Consider the following 16938-nt stretch of genomic DNA (forward strand, 5'->3'; position numbering starts at 1 on the left):
AGATCAAGGTTTTGTCTTGCAGATGAAGCTTCCAGGTAGCAGGCTTCAGAGAGAATAGATTGTAAATGTTTCTTATCAGACTTAAAGAGTCTGTTCTATCAGACTTAAGGTCTCTGTGTTGTTAGTGCTGGTCAGCTGTGCCTGAATTCCAAAGGAAGGAAGGAATAATAAGGTATATCCAACTTCCCCTTCCCATCATGGCCTGAACTAGTTTTTCAGGTTAGTTTTGGAATGCCTTTGGCTGAGAGGAGGGGTCCATCAAACGGTTGGGGGGCTTAGAATTTTATTTTTGGTTTACAGTACCTACTATATGTCAGGCAGCTTCACACATAATCTCATGAAATTCTCACAACCATTTCATAAGATAGGTGTTACTGTTTCCCATTGTGTATGTTGTAATAGCAATAGTAAAATTTATTAAGCATGTACCATGTGGCAGGCACAGGGCTATGGGGGCTCCTTGTTAAGTAGTGGAAAAATGCTTACTGAAACTGTTGCCTGCAATTATGTGGAAAGTAGAGTGTAGGTGATGAATGTGGTTATTTAGTTAACAAGATTTCCAAGCAAAGTGTTGAAGCTGTGGGCTGGTTTTTTCTTGATGCTTATAGTCAAATGTGAGAGGAGAGACAGAAATTGAGGGAAGCACTTTTAAACCAAAAAGAAATCAGTACTTGATTCTCAGCCTCTCCAGATGGCAAAATATGCTAAAATTAAGAAATGGCTTCCAAGCACTGTTAGGAAAGCATGGCATAGAGAAAAAAGCCAACAGCAACTGGACAAGCTTTTGTTAAAATCTCAGAAAGATCAAAGGATCAGAGTGGTATTCAGTCACACAAAGGGCCCTTTCGAGAGATTAAAGGTGTGACTCCAAGAACCTCTCAAACAATAAGGCCTCTCAGGATGCATAAGAGTTGTGTACCTAAGCCATGCAGAAGGAGTCCAAAGTAAAGAAGGGCCTATCTCGAACAGATCTGTGGGTATGTCTTTTTCTAAGGGAGCAAACTCCAGTTAAATCCACTGAAGATTCGAAGTTTTGGAGGAAGTTATTTAAGCAGAAACACTGTTAGCTTGGATGGAGACAGCATACAAAATTAAAGATAGCTGCTGGACCCCCAAAATTCTACTGGCAGGGAGCAGTCTGATAAACTACTTAGCTGCAAACATGGGCTACCTTTCATGGAAAAGGAAGGACAATTCAGAAGGCAGAACTAAGAGACCAAACAGGACTTAAGAACTAATGAAGGAACACCCAACATTTGCCCAGTTGGATTTCAGAATTGTCATGGACAAGTGACTCTTGCATGCCTCCCATTTTCCCCCTCCTTTTCAAATGGAAATGTCTATAGCAGTTATCTTAAGCCTTCCCATCATTTTATGTTGGTTTTATGGGAGGTAGATTACATGTCTCTTTCATTTTACAGATCAACAAATTGAGAAGAATTTTGCCTAAAAGACTGCATCTAGAGCTGGAACTGATTTAGATCATGAGATCCTAGACTTGAAGCAGATGCTACAATGGGATGAGATTTTGAGGAATATTGAGAAAGAAATAAATGTCTTTTGTGTGTGGGAGAGACATGAATCATTGGAAGTCAAGGAGTAGACTGTGGTAGAAGGACTCTAACATGGCCTGTGTGATCTCTGCTTCCTGGAATTCATGCCCTTGTGTAATCCTCCTCCCCTTGAGTGTGGGCAAGATGTCACTTCTGTGATTATGTTACATAATCTTGCAAGGTGTCTCTTGTTAGGAGACTCACTTCCTTGCTGACTTTGATGAAGCAAGTGGCCATGTTGGGGAGGTCCACTATGACAAGCATGATGGTTAATTTTTTTGTTTTTTTTTTTTAGTTTTCCACATTACACTAATGTAATGATGGTTAATTTTATGTGTCAATTTGGCTATGTTATGGTATCCAGATATTTGATCAGTTTATTCTGGATGTTTCTGTGAGGGTGGTTTTAGATGAGACTAACATTTAAATCAATGTGCTTTGAGTAAAGCAGATTTCTTAATGAGGGTGGGCCTCATCCAATCAGTTGAAAGCCTGAATACAGCAAAATCCTGACCTCCCCAGAGCAAGAATGAATTCTGCCAGTGCATGGCCTTTGAACTTGAACTGCAACACCAGCTCATCTCTGGGTCTTCAGCCTGCCAGACCACCATGAAGATTTTGAACTTGTCAACTTCCATAATCACATGAGTCAATTCCTTAAAATAAATCTCTCGATATACACATGCATATGCGCGCGTGCGCGCACACACACACACACACACACACACACACACACACACATCCTAGGGGTTCTTTTTCTCTGGAAAACCCCGACTAATACAGCAAGAAACTGAGAGTGGCAACTGGTCAACAGCAAGCTAGGAACTGAGGCCTTTGGTCTGGTAGCCCACAAGGAATTTAATGCTACCAACAATCATATGAGCTTAGAAGTGGATTCTTACCCAGTTGAGCCTCAGATGAGAGACCAGCCCTGACCATAAGGCTGCAGTCAAGGCCTTGACTGCAGCCTTATGGGGGACCCAGCTAAGCCATGCCAAGACTCCTGACCCACAGAAACTGTGAAGTAATAATTGTGTGTTGTTTAAAGCTGCTAAGTTTGTGGTAAGAGTGTACAAGAAAATATAGAAACTTGAGGATTCCCATCTATAAACTGAGTGTGATTGGCCTTTACTTTTTCTTTCAAGGGCTCTCCTAGGTTCCAGCAAGTCAGCCCTGTGTAATGCTTCCTTTGCAGAAATATCCTGTGGAAATATCTGAAACATTGTGGTATTGTAGAAAACGACTCAGGAGTCATACAGCTCTGGACTTGAATGTCATCTCACCACTTACTATCTGTGTGACCAAGAGCAAGTCACTTCACCTACCCACTGGCATACCCTTCCCTTTCTTTATCTGACATAAACAGGTTTAGTAACAGTATCTACTTCTCAACGTTGTTGTGGGGGATTAAGCAAAACCATGGATGTGAAGCAAGAAGTCTAGTGCTTGAAACAGAGCACTCAATATGTAGAACTTTTAAGAATAAATTGCAGAGAGTTCCTAAGCATGTAAAACTCCAAGGACAAACCTTTTCTCTCTGCCTGTGCCAGATCCAGGGCCACTTGGTCATCTGGGGCAATGGCTGGTAGTGGTATGATAAAAGTCTTGTTGCCACAGTCACCATTTTCTCAAGCCAGAGAAAGCCTAGAACTGCCAGGCCCAATAAATATTTACTGGAGGCATACAGGGAAAACAAATCAACAAAAACTTCACTAGATTGCAAGTACTGTGAAGACGAGGCCCGTGTCTGTGTTGTTATTTGCTGCTATATTCCTAGCACTCAGCACCGTGCCTAGAACAGAATATACATTCAATAAACAGCTGCTGAATAAATGAATGAACAAATGAATGAATGAATGGCTACCTCATATATGGAGCATGAAGAGAAATACGCTGGGTGTTTATTTCCAACATGGGGCACCTCCACCTGAATGGCTCCTCAGGGATCCCTGATAAGAGCACTGGAGTAAGCCGGGGGCTCCCCTCAGGCCAAATTATTTCTACTGCTGTCCTGGAGAACTGCTAATTTCCTCCACAGAGGCAGACAGCTGTGAGAAGAGGAGCTTTGGTTATCTCACTAGAGGGAAATAGAAAGGGAAATTCCCTTTTTTGAGAACCTACTGGGTATCAACCAGGCACTGCTAAGCTTTTCACACACATTACATATCTCAGTTATTTCTTACCACAGTTCTCTGGGTTAAGTATTAGTATCTCCATTTGGCAGAAGAGATAATTGAGAGACAGAGAGGTTAGGTGCCTTGCCCAGACCACACAGCTAGTAAGTGGCAGAGCTAGGATATGAACTTAGGCCTGTCAGACTCCAAAGCCCATGCTCTTTCTACTACACCAGTATTGGAACCTGGCAGGAGCCACAGCCTTTTAGGAAGTCAAAGGGCAGGAGCCCTATCTTATTAGACTTTGTACGTCAATTTCTATCATAGTAGCTGTCAAATAGCAGAGACTCAATAAATGTTTAATGAATGAGCCTGTCAGTGAAGAATTCTTCCCATTCACTCAATACATATTTATAATGTTTATAGTATGTCTGGTAAGTCTAAGAAGAATCTGGGGATACAAGGGTGAAAAAAAACCTATGGAACTAGCAGGGTGTGGTGGCTCACTCCCACAGTCCAGTCCCAGCTACTTGGAAGTTGAGGTGGGAGGATTGCTTGAGCCCAGGAGTTGGAGGCTGCAGTGAGCTATGACTCCACTGCAGTCCAGCTTGGTGACAGAGTAAGACCCCATTTCTGAAACAAACAAACAAACAGCCTATGGAACTTGCATGGTAATTGGGGAAGATATACTATAAACAAACAAGAAAATACCAGATAATGATGACTTCTCCAAAGAAAACCATGAGCATGATGCAATTAAAAATGGCTGGGGGTGGGGGGGTAGTCAGGGAAGCCCTCTATAAGAAAAGACATTTAAATTGATTGACAAGAAGGAGCCAGTCATGTGAAGGTCTGGGGGAAGTACATTTAAGAAAACTAAAACATACAGTGCAAAGATCCTGGGGTGGAATAAACTTGGTGTGTGTGTGTAACTGAAAAAAAAAAAAAAAAAGATACTGTGCTGAGGGCAAGTGAGAGAAGAGGGTAAGTGGTAAGAGGAGGCATGTTAGTTTGCTGGGGCTGCTATAACAAAGTACCATAAACTGGGGGCTTCAACAAGAGAAATGTACTGTCTCACAGTTTTGGAGGCTACGAGTCCAAGATCAAGGTGTCAGCAGAGTCGGTTCCTTCTGGGGGCTGGGAGGGAGAATCTGTCTCACGCCTCTCCCCCAGCATCTGGTGGATTTTTGGTGATCTCTGCAGTTCTTTGGCTTGTAGAAGCATCACCCCATCTGTGCCTTCATCTTCACATGACGTTCTCCATGCATCCAAATTTCCCCTTCTTATCAGGACAACAGTCATATTGAATTAGGGGCCCACCCTACGTCAGTATGACCTCATTCTAACTTAATTACATCTGCAACAACACTGTTTCCAAATAAGGTCACATTTTGAGATAATGAGGACTTCAACATGAATTTTTGGAGGACACACTTCAACACATCAGGTTAGCAAGCCATACCACATGAAGGATATGGAAAACCTCAGAGACCAGGGAAAGGGGTTGGATTTGCCTTGGATATAATGGGAAGTCACCAAGAGGTTTCAAATCCGGCAAGTGACATGATCTGATTAATGTTTTAAAAGGATAATTCTGGCTGCTGTGTTAGATTATGAGAGAAAACAGCCCCTGATGCCTGCATGAGTCATATGGCCCCCCTGCTAGGGATGGAAATTCTCGTCATAGCATCCACTTACTGGACCTGAGGCTTTAGTTTTCATTGTTCATCATTAGTTCATAGGAAAAACAAATTTAGCTTCCAATTGATGAGATGAACACATCCTTATAATCACATACAAAAATATTATTTTCTTTCCTGCATCTTTACTTCTAAAAAATAAGAAAAGTAATACAAGCTCTTGGTAAAACTCCAAGTAATACTAAGGGAGACAAATTAATACAGGACTCCAGACACTGCTCCTCATCCCCTACCCATTCCTGCTTCTCAATTTCTTCACATTCACATTTTAAAAGAAATCTCTTTGGAGATCCCTTCCTAGAATTGTTTCTAATCATCTATATGTCTCTATGCAGATTCTTACCCACAGCAAATTTCTAACACTAGGCCAACTGCCCAACTTCACCAGGCAAGCTTCTGTTACCTTCTTCCCATAAATTGGCCTGAAAATGTTCAGGATGAACAGGAGCACTGAGCCACAAAATTAGTAGTAGATAATTGGGCTTGAGGTCAAAGACATCGAGTTCCAGTTTCTGTTACATCACTTCCTGCCTCTGAGTTACTGAGCAAATCACAACCAAGTCTTGGTTTCTTCATATTTTGCCTATATCGCAGAATTGTAGTAAAGTTCAAGGATGTGTAATAAAGCACTTCCGGTATATTATTGCTAATGAAGACAACGCTCATTTCTACATACACACAGCCATATTTGTTTACCACTTATAGACAAGGGAGTTTTTATTTTGTAACTAGAACTAGCAAGAGGCATCATGCTTGAGGACAAGGTGAGGGCAGATGGGGCACAAGTGACTTTGTCAGGCTGGGTGATCTCTGGGGCAAGGGTTTTCTGTCTTTGCAGGCTCAGATGTGGCCAAATGGGAGTGGGAGCAGGGGGGAATAAAGTGAGTGTGTCCCTCTTGAAAACCATAAATGACAAGACTGGTTTGAGTGTACCTGGCATGCCCTGATTTAGAGACATGTTCAGAGTCTCAGAGGGAAAAATAGTCGGGAAACGTTTTGGTGGGAGAGAGATGCCCTCCAACACCCACACAGGGTTGTCCTTCAGTGGTGATGATCAGGTTGTGACTTGTAATATAAGAATCAGAATACCCTGTGGCTGGGTAAGTGTGGTGTGCCCAGAAGGTGGTATATGACCAGGTAAGAGACCTATCTCCAGGCAGGAAACAGGAACTAAGCAGTCCTGTTTTGCACTGCCAGCCAGCATTCAGCAAGCACTGTATTCTCTGAGGTCCTGCTCTGTGCTAGGCACTACACTTGATGCTTGGGATACAATAGTGAACAAGTAGGACAATGAGTTCTCTCAGGTGGTGGCAGGTGTTAAGATGGTGCCCATACACAGGAGGCTGATAAGACTTTAGGGTGAGATGAAGCCTGGAATGCTCTTCCAGGGTTTTCCAAATACTAGCTCAAGGTCTGAAGCCAAACTGTCCAGGAATCTCATTTTTAATACCCAGATGATTCTGATGCACAGCTAGGTTTGGGAGCCACCAATATGGGTGAGCTGGGCTGATTTCACGGCACATCACGATGGCTCTGTCTCATTTTTCCCAGACTTTTAGATGAAAAGTTCTACTTTCAGTTCAGCTGGGCTCTGGAAGCACACTTGAGCCAGAATATTAAAAAGGGGATGATCTCCACCACACCCCTAGGCCAATGAGGTAACTAGGAAAACTGCCTCCAAGGCAAGGAGAATCTTGTGGAACACAAAGCCATACTGTGAGATGCAGAAGCCCCTTTTCAAGAGGAGACTGCTTATCCAAGGCCAAACGTAGAGATCCTGAGTTTTGTTTCATCAAGGAGGGTAGCTGGTCAGTGGTTCATGCCTGTAATCCCAGCACTTTGGGAGGCTGAGGTGGGAGGATCGCTTGAGCCCAGGACTTTGTAGACCAACCTGGGCAACATAGTGAGACTCTGTCTCAGCACACCAACATGGCACATGTATACATATGTAACAAACCTGCACGTTGTGTACATGTACCCTAGAACTTAAGTATAATAAAAAAGAAAGAAAGAAAGAAAGAAAGAAAGAAAGAAAGAAAGAAAGAAAGAAAGAAAGAAAGAAAGAAAGAAAGGTAGCCAATTCCTCAAGGTAGTAAACCTTGAGTCCAGGTCCTCTGGTATCAAATCCTATGCTTTTTCCATCTTCTCCACCTTCTCTTCTACCTGCAACCTCTGGGGTGAAGATGCTCAAATGGTCGATTTAGAGACACTAGCAGTGGGCAACATATAGGTATGGAAAATCCTCAACCTGGCAGCTTGAGGAGGCCCCAGTGAACCTCTTACCCTGAATGTTACTCTCTGCTCAGAGCTCTATTTTTGTTTTTGAGATATGAATTTTTTACTTGAGGTTATTTGAGCATTTCTCTTATCCCAGATCCCAGTAGCAGTTGAGAGTGCTTATTATGAGGGAGGAAAGAGAGTCCAGGGGAGGGGCCTTGGGAGCTCAAGGGGAGGGCAGAGTCTGAGATGCTAGGAAAGGAGCTTGGAAGGCCTGGAGTTAGAGTCCAAAGGACAGGAGCTGAAGATCCCTGAGGAACAGAACCACTGTACTTCTTGGTTGCCCTGGGAGAGTCCTAGTTTATGCCTGTTGTCCCTCCCACTGTCAAAAGTGTCCTAGTCATAAAGCAAATTATATGGCCACCCCTACTGAGGGAGGAATTAGAGCCCTTCTTTCCTCATTGTTTTCACCTGGAACATTGCTTTGAAAAAGAAAATACAACTTTCAGATACCAGGACAGTAAGCTCCTCACAGGCAGGGACTGCCTTGTGATTGATTTCTTTAAAAACAATAAGAAAAGCATAAAGTGTATTATGTACATTAAGAGAACGTCCGATAAAGGAAGAAATACTCATGTGATTGAATTTTGCATTCCCAGCACCTAGCTACACGTATGAATTAACGCTTTCTGCCCTGCCTACCCCTCAGACACAGTTCCCCTCCGGCTGGACCTCAGCCACATCAGTATTTTAATGATTGCACTGACATCTGGTGGCTATTTCCAGCTTTTTCTCTGGGCTGCGCCTGTAAGAGATGATGGATAGGTCTGTACCTCACATTCCATCAAAGCAACTTTTATCTGAGCTCTATAGTGACTAGACATGACACTCTGATTCACAGCAAGTTCTTGATAGCTGGTAACAGATGTATTGCTATTTCTTAAAAGGTATAGAGATTAGAGGCAGGAATGACGGTAGTGTGGAAAGGGCACAGTAAAATGATAAATAACATCAATAACTGAAATTTCATGGGATTTTAGGCTTATGAGGGAGTCATTTTCACATAGAGGTGTCCTTCCTGAAATGATACCAACTAGGCCAAGGTCATTAAAGTTCTCAGTAGCAACAAGAAATCAAGTCAACACCAGTGCAAGTGTGATCAAATGTCAACTAGGGAAATTCTTAAAGTAAAACTTGGATACATGGTACACTGTCTTCCTAGTACTGTCTGGCTAACAAAGAGCAGGAGGGAGTAGGGGAGTCAGACACAGGAAAAATAGAGTGAGAAAGTAGGAAAGCTGTACTTCAAAGTGTAGCTTTCCGTGTTCCAGCAAGGCATGAAAATGTCTGCAGATACAACAACCTCCCCATAGCTCACCCCACTTTAATCTACAGGGTAACTTCAGAGGATTTCACACAGAAGACATTTTAATCCCAATACACCATAAAGAGGGTACTAAGAATCCTAGTACTCACGGGAGGACCGTTTTGGTCACCCATCCTCTGCCTTGTACAAAGAAGCTGTAGGCAAGAGGCCTGTCAAAGCCTGCAACCTTACATCATTAAGAGCTCAAAGAGAGAGAAAAATACAACTCCCAGTCAATTCTCACATCATCAGGAAAGTATCACCAATGTATGAGACAGGAACATTTAAGTAGCCATAATGAATGAGGTATCTGGGTATCTGGAACATTTCCAAAAACGCAAGCTGCCTCTCATTTGCCTCCTTACGGTAAAGAGTATTACGGAGTCTGTAAATGTGAAAATAAGTATTTAATAAATCTTTTAAAGCAGTGGGCCTGCCAGTAGGGGTTTGCAGTTGTGTTTTATGCTACCCTCCCCTGAGCCTTCCACTCTGCCCCTGTGGTTTTCTGATCAGAAATCAATAGCTACCAAGTTTGGGGTCTTTAAAAACACACCAGACACCAGGGTGGATAAGGCTGTGCTTTATTACATGCATAATTACAAATCTGTGCTAAGTGGAAATGTATAAAGCAATGGCGACCTGGGTTTAAGCCACACAGAGAAAGGGCTGGACAATCCATTAACCCTTCTGCCAATGTCCATTCCATTGCCTTTAACATGATTGTTTCCATTTCTTACAATTTGCATAGCACTTACTTGTCAACGTACTTTGAATTCATTGTCTCAGTTTATCCTCACAACAACCCTGTGAGGTAGGTAGGGCAATTAACACTATCCCCATTTTGCAGATGGGAACACTGAGGCACAGAGCGGTTAAGATCTCGAGGCTAGTTAGTAGAAGCATAGGGAATAGAAATCAGGTCTCCTAACTCCCTAGTCCACATCTTCCTTTTTAGACTATGTTGTTCCACATGACTAGGGAGTAGACTAAAGCGAGCAGTGAGCCATAGCTCTGGTTCAGGCTATGCCTAAGAACAGGCGAGAACAAAGCCAAGAAAGCATGGCTAAGGGATAGCAACACTCAGATAAACAACTGCTCTAGGACAGCTCAGCACCAAACCTCCTGCAGAAACTTGGGCTCTATTAGCTTTGGTTGAAGCTACTTTCTGGATGCCTAGTTACTGTTGATGTCTAGACATTAGCTTCAGCTGAACTTTCACCAACTCTCAGGCATTAAAATGTCGAGTCAGACAGGTTTTCTTTGGCTACTGCAGTTGGAGCCAGCCCTACAAAGAGCTTACTACAGAGAAATTCAAATAGTGGCCCATGGGCTGTAACCCAGCCCCTCTGATCTTCCTGGCCTCATTGGCTCACCCAACAGGTGGTAGTTTTCCCATAGCCAGAAATGAATGGGCAGAGGTAAGAGCAGGAGGCTGGCCTTGGTCAAATGAAGAAGAGTCACCCACATGACATCACTGTCCCCCTTAGCTGATGTGACCAAGGTACTGACAGGGCCACCTCCTTTCTGGCCTATACCTGGTTAGCAGCATAGCTTCAAAAGACAGTTTAAGAGAACAAAATATTAAACACATAATTTTAAAATCTTGAATGGAATAAATTCTTAATCATCACATAGTCCTAAAGGACCAAATACATAATAAAAAGGAAATACATACTTATATAAAAAGCTGAGTGCTAAAAAGGCAGGACAATGGGACAGAAAGGAAGAAGAGGGGACAAAGTGAAATGGAGGGAGGAAAAGGAACAAGCTGGAAGGACCATGTATTTTGAGGTACCCTTAATGTGATACTGAGGCTGAACATTCCCCTCTCAGGCCACACCCTCTTCTCAATTTTGCCAGATGGCATTTCACTCACCAAATCTTAGACTGTCCCTGAATTCCAACAGATTTGAACTAGTAGGTAATACAGTTTAGCAGTAAATACTTCATATGTCTGCCTTGAGATGCTAAAGCCCTCATCACCCCCGACAAGTATCAATGGCTTTGGCCCTCACAGAGGAGCAAAGCCCTGCTGGTCCCATCAACTCAGAAGTATCTTCCAGTTTCTGTTCTCAGAACAATCATCTCCCTCCCACAAAGTCCACATTCAAAACAACATGCCTGTAATAAAACAAAGAGAAATTTGAATTCAGGGCATGGTGTGGGGAGAGAAAGAGAACAAGACAAATGGCAAGGTGGATGAGGCAGAGAGAGGAGAGGCAGAGATCTTTTCTTTTTTAACTCTCATATTTTTATATTATTACATACTGTTTTTCTTCAAAAGGCCAAATTTTAGGCAAAGCATTCATTCAATGAGTGTGCACACAGAGGCTGAAGGCCCTTTGGCAGGAACTAAGAGGTAGGAATTTATGACTGCAAGACTGGGCTGGGTGATCTGATAGGTCCTATCCAAGAAATGCAAACTCCACATGTCATATACTTTCTTTCTTGGGTGATTTGGCAAAATTAGACTACACCATGGAAAAACCAATTTTGTTCCCTACATCTATCTATTCAAACCTTTACCCAGATCCAGATGTTTAGAAATGAGAATATGGCCAGCAAACTTTTGGGGAGTAACTTAAAGTTGCTAACAGCCATTGTTCTCAGAACTTCTCTCCTTGGAGCAAGCAACTGAAATATGAAACAGAGCAGAGTCAGCGATCACCTCAGGACAACTACACCGATTGAACTTCAAATTGACGCAGCTCCTGAGCTCTGATCTGAGGAACTCTCACTTTTTATATATATATATATATAATAAGGACATACGAGGAGGCAAAAATATATATTTAAAAAAAAATTGCTATCAAAATTCAAGACAATCTATCTAAACCTTATAGTTTAGGAAATGGCAACAGATACCACATTTCTTCATGAGCAGATGTCTTAGGTTGGCCCTATCTATAAAACTAGACTGCCCTTGAGCCAAACACTGCTTTGAACCACTCATTTTCGTAGAAAGCCTGGCCTTTGGAGGATTACTTGACTTTTTTTCCCCTTGGGGCACACGATCAAGCAGTTTATAAAGGCCAGAACATGTTATAGGGGTGTGGGATGGCTTTCCTTCCACCATCTTACACCATTCAAATATTTTCTTACCAGGGCTTTTTCCATGGCTATAACTCTTAGTTTCTTCTCCAAAGGGAACCCAGGCAATCCCAGAGGTGGCTAAAAAAATCAAGGTTTGGCTGGGTGCAGTGGCTCATGCCTGTAATCTCAGCACTTTGAAAGGCCAAGATGGGCAGATCACGAGGTCAAGAGATCGAGACCATCCTGGCCAACATGGTGAAACTCCGTCTCTACTAAAAATACAAAAATTAGCCGGGCATGGTGGTGTGCGCCTGTAGTCCCACCTCCTTGGGAGGCTGAGGCAGGGGAATTGCTTGGACCCGGGAGGCAGAGATTGCAGAGAGCTGAGATTGCACCACTGCACTCCAGCCTGGCGACAGAGCAAGACTCCTTCTCAAAAAAAAAAAAAAAAAAAAAAAAAATCAAAGTTTTAGGACACTTAAGTTCAGACCACATATTTAGACATCTAATTTTTTTTTTTTTTTTTTAAAAAGGACTCAATATTCTACCTCCCACTTACTTTCTAAATTCCTAATTTTTCTCAGGGTTTTTAAGAGCTCAACGTTCTATGAACCACCCAAAAGATGTTCTCCTGCTTCCTCTGAACTGATGGGTGGCTTGCATTTGGCTCTGATCCAGTGTAGGGGACCCAATTCCTCACAAAACAGTGTGGTCAGTCATCAGTAAGTACTTTGGCAATATAAAATATGTTAGCTGTTTCAAGTTCTCACCATTGTCTTCGCTATCATTATTAAAAACTCAACTTCAAAGATTGCACTGTTCATTATTTAAAAAAAACAAAAACAAAACAAGAGATAGTGTGGGATAACAAGTACATCTTCCTACTCATCACTTAGTAAAATAAACGAAAATCAAGACTGAACCGCAACAGGTGATTAAACTACTTAAAACATACAGCAGTGGTTAATTTCTATAATGGACTCTATTGCACACGAAGTTTTTGAAAACATATTTGCCCCCTCACACCTTAATGCATTCATAAGATCTTGGTTGTGAATTACTTCATGGCCTTAGATCTCACTAAGCCCTGGTTACTTCATCATGTTCAAACAGAATTGAAAATTTGCTAAGAAATGTATACTATGCTCTGCTCTTCCTGTAAAGGGTTTAGATTCAGCCTTTGGTGCCAAAACAATTCAACTGCTTTTCAGTTCAATCACAAATTAATCGTTTGCTTCACCAGCTGGCAAATTCAAAGTATCATCAATGTCAGCTTATCTACCAGAGGATATCTGTTCTGTGGATCTTACCACCTCTACTCCACAGCTGGGCTGAGCCAGGATGCTGTGGCCAGAGAAAGAGGAGAGCATTGGAATATGTTTCTAACCAAACATCCAAGTAGAAATGATCTTTAAAGTTGCCATTATTTTGTATTATCAGTCCCCTGTTTTTTCCCTTCAATATAACGAATCACGCATTAACTGTTTCAGGTTCTTTAAATTCTTTAAATTGAAGATTTGAAGATACAAAATATAGTAGTTTCACTTTTATAAATCTATAGACTCTCATTCATTTTATGGCTGGATGGCTACCAGCTACTCTTCCTTGGAAAATCCTAACTCCGTTGAAACACTAATTGGCATTCTTTTGTAAACCCTTCCCTTGTGTCAGGCAATTTTCTCATTTAATACCAAAATAGTCTCATCTGGACTCATTAATTTTTAAATCACAAACCATCTAGTCTTCTGCCATTGAGGTATGTGGCCATTTGATGCTACTGACAGTCCTCTCTGTACTGGCTGTATTTGTTGCTTAAGCATGTCCAACTGTTAAAGTGGCAATGGCAGAAAGAACATTTTCCTTTTCCACAAGACAAGAAACAGAGTGTCAAGGTGCTGAGCTAGCAGTTGAGAGCTCTAGCCGCAATTAGCCAAACTTTGAGCCAAACCATAGGATTGGATGTATAGTGGATACCATATACTATAGCTACTTCTAGCATGTAAGCTACAAGGATTCCTGAGAAGCTGAAGTTAATGAATGAGATTGATCAGGAGTGAGGTATCAAAGGGATATTGTCATTCTCTGGAGGGCCAATTGGTGCTTAGCATCTACAAAGTATACCTTGGCACAGTGTTATCTGATTTCTCGAATGTATTTTCTGAAGTAGCACCTTAACACTGGCTCATCTGTCTAAAATCAAGAACAAAGCCCAGAAGAAACACAAAGGCAAACTTAAGACACCCTCCTTATCGCTACTGCACTATGAAATATGACCAAACCTTTCATTGTCATTAAATACCAGAAATAGTAACATTTTCTGTTTTGCAAACTTTAGTGGGGAAGGACAACTAATAAGACAGGTATTGGACCAGAAATGTACAGATAAGGACTTTGATTTCTACACAATATACAGGGTAGTCAGTCAAATAGTCTCATATGAAGGAATCAGTGGCATGGAAAGGACAAAATACATAGTTACTGAGCCATGACTATGATATAACATATCCCAGAGAGATTTTTTCTTTTTCATTAAAGTGCTAGAGTGATCTATTCACAAGGAGAAACTCTAGCGACCGCCTTGATTATTTTAAAGATAAAAATAAAATAACCCTTGGCTACCCAGTTCTGAGCCAAAAAAGGAATTTCAGATTTTGGAAAGATAAGAACTAGGGGTAAAAATGTCCTAGAATCAGGGATCAGCAACTCTTAAAATGAGGTACACTGAAGTGTTTGGGGGTAGAGGGTTGGTGGGAATATGCAGAATGACCACCGATTCTGGGCTGGAAGGATGGTGGGAAGTGCTCGGAACAGAGCTATAAAATGATCCAGGCTGAACTCTTACCCCGGCAGTGAAATCTCACTGCCATAGGCATCCAGTGTGGAAATGGAGGCATGGCAGCAGCAACGGGGCCACATGGCAAAGAAAATGGCTGTGTGTCACCTCTGGTCCACGTGTTGTGAGACTGCTGAGCCTTGGTTTACCATTTAACTAGGCCTGGGAGTTATTTTTTTGTAGTAGGAATGATTAACCAGGAGCAGTGCTCAGCCCCAAACAGAGGATTTGGTACTAGGATAAGAAGTGGAACAGAATGGAGGGGGAGTAATTGCACATAGGTAAAATTACAGAAAATGAAATAGTGGTTAGAATGATGATGGTGGCTCTGTAATTCCACCAAGTGTCCCCAGAGTGTGATTTTTTTTTTAACTGCAATAAAGGTGGTATGAAATTGAGACAGGCACCTTTTCAATTGGATACAAGCACCTTTGGTGTCACCAGGCCTTGTCCATACTCCTGGGTCTTAGGATGGCTCTGCATTTTATTTAGAATTCTAAGGACTCTTGCAGGAGTCACAGCTGCCTATCCTGTTCCAACACCTTGAATATATTTGGAAGTATCCCAAGCCTAATTCATGCTCATGGGGACAATACACTGGCCTGCTACACGTACTTATCGCTGGGAGGTGCAATGAGGTGTCCAGTTATTTTAGTACTGGTGGTCTTTACAAAGGAATGCATGAGGATGCAGATGCAGTTCTGAATCTTCCCTGGTTTACCAGTATTCAGTCTAGACTTGGTTCCCTTTGCTGTTCTTACATATTCCAGAAGCCTAAAGCACCATCATTCATGGAGGTGGCATCTGGGTAAGAGAATTAGTTAGGACCTCACAAAAATGTGAAACTCCTACTCATTGACTTTGCTTAAAAGTTTACTAATTATTCATTTCAAGGAAGCTGGAAGAAATCATTCCTTGCTACTAACAAATTCATGGCAAAGTCCTTGTGTACCAGCTAACAAATGCCACCTGGAAAATTACCCTTTTAGCAGACAAGGAGAAAGCTCTATAACTTATCTTTGTGCACTTCAAAAGAGTACCAGGAACAAGCAAGCTATAAAAGTCAATCTCTCTAAATTCATTTAGAAGAGATTAACCAAAGCAGCATTGTCTTATAATCAAAATTAAAATTAACATAAACATACATACATAACAAACTAATAATGCTAAATATTGTAACAGGAACAAGGAAAACATTTGAACTGAATCTTCACAGTCTAGAAAATACCATTACTCTTTTCCTTCTGGCTTTCCTTTCTCTGGTTTGAAAAAGCAAAGCCCCTTAGTTTACACTTTGTCTTCCAGTAACAACAGTTAGATCCCAAAAGAGTGACTTTTTCATCAGTTTCCTACAGGTTATAGGTCAGGACGGCTGGAATTTTTCTTGCATAGTTTTCAGTGATTGCATATTGGCTAACTACTTTTTAAGTTAAAAAAATCTTAAAAAAAAAACAAATATAATTAAACCACAGCAATCTTATTTATTCTTTCATGAGATCTTCCTAATGTAACATCACGGAAGCCTAACTGTAATTTCTCCTAAAGAGAAAATTAATTACCAGAGATTATGTAGTGCAACTGGTTAACTTGTAGGAAAGAGACAAGACACTAATGCGACTTCACCATCCAAATATGGAAAATGTGTTTTGGGTACCCAGTTAATAAAACATATCCATGGTCTGTAATGTCCTTCCTGCTTTATATCCAGAACTCTATGATTCTAGTTGAAGAGAATGGAATCAGGATCTTGGTTCGCCATCTGTGCTATATGCTTTAACACATCCTTTTTGGTAATGATTCCAAGCAATCGCCTAAAAGACAAACACAACACAACACAACAAAAATAAATCTGTACTTAAAATAGCATTCCCAAAGGTGATACTTGTCCTCCTTTTCAACTTTGTCTTTGATCACTAGCTGCCCTTCCAGTATGGGATCACAGGAGTAGGACATGTGCTCCAGGCAAATAGGATGATGTGTGGGTTCCTCAACGTATGCAAGTGTTTCTACCTCTAGGTCTCAGACCCTGCGATTTCCTCTGGTTTAAATACTCTTCACTACATATCTGAATCTTATCTACTGCAGCCCAATTCAAATGCCCCTATTCCAGAGCACCTTCCCT

General features: G+C 41.6%; 1 protein-coding gene across 4 annotated transcripts in view; it reads right to left on the reverse strand.

Annotated features, from left to right (window-relative positions):
• Window positions 1-9514: 9514 nt before the first annotated feature.
• Window positions 9515-16938, reverse strand: part of CLCN5 (chloride voltage-gated channel 5) — a 162412-nt gene continuing 154988 nt past the window's right edge. For all 4 annotated transcript variants that reach the window (XM_007991720.3, XM_007991719.3, XM_037994925.2 and 1 more), the window contains one exon: window positions 9515-16627. In XM_007991720.3, coding sequence (XP_007989911.1) covers window positions 16537-16627 — 91 coding nt within the window. In that variant the 3' untranslated portion in view covers window positions 9515-16536. The remainder of the gene's footprint in view (window positions 16628-16938) is intronic.

This window comes from Chlorocebus sabaeus, chromosome X, assembly GCF_047675955.1.
Source record: "Chlorocebus sabaeus isolate Y175 chromosome X, mChlSab1.0.hap1, whole genome shotgun sequence".
Classification (NCBI taxonomy): domain Eukaryota; kingdom Metazoa; phylum Chordata; class Mammalia; order Primates; family Cercopithecidae; genus Chlorocebus; species Chlorocebus sabaeus.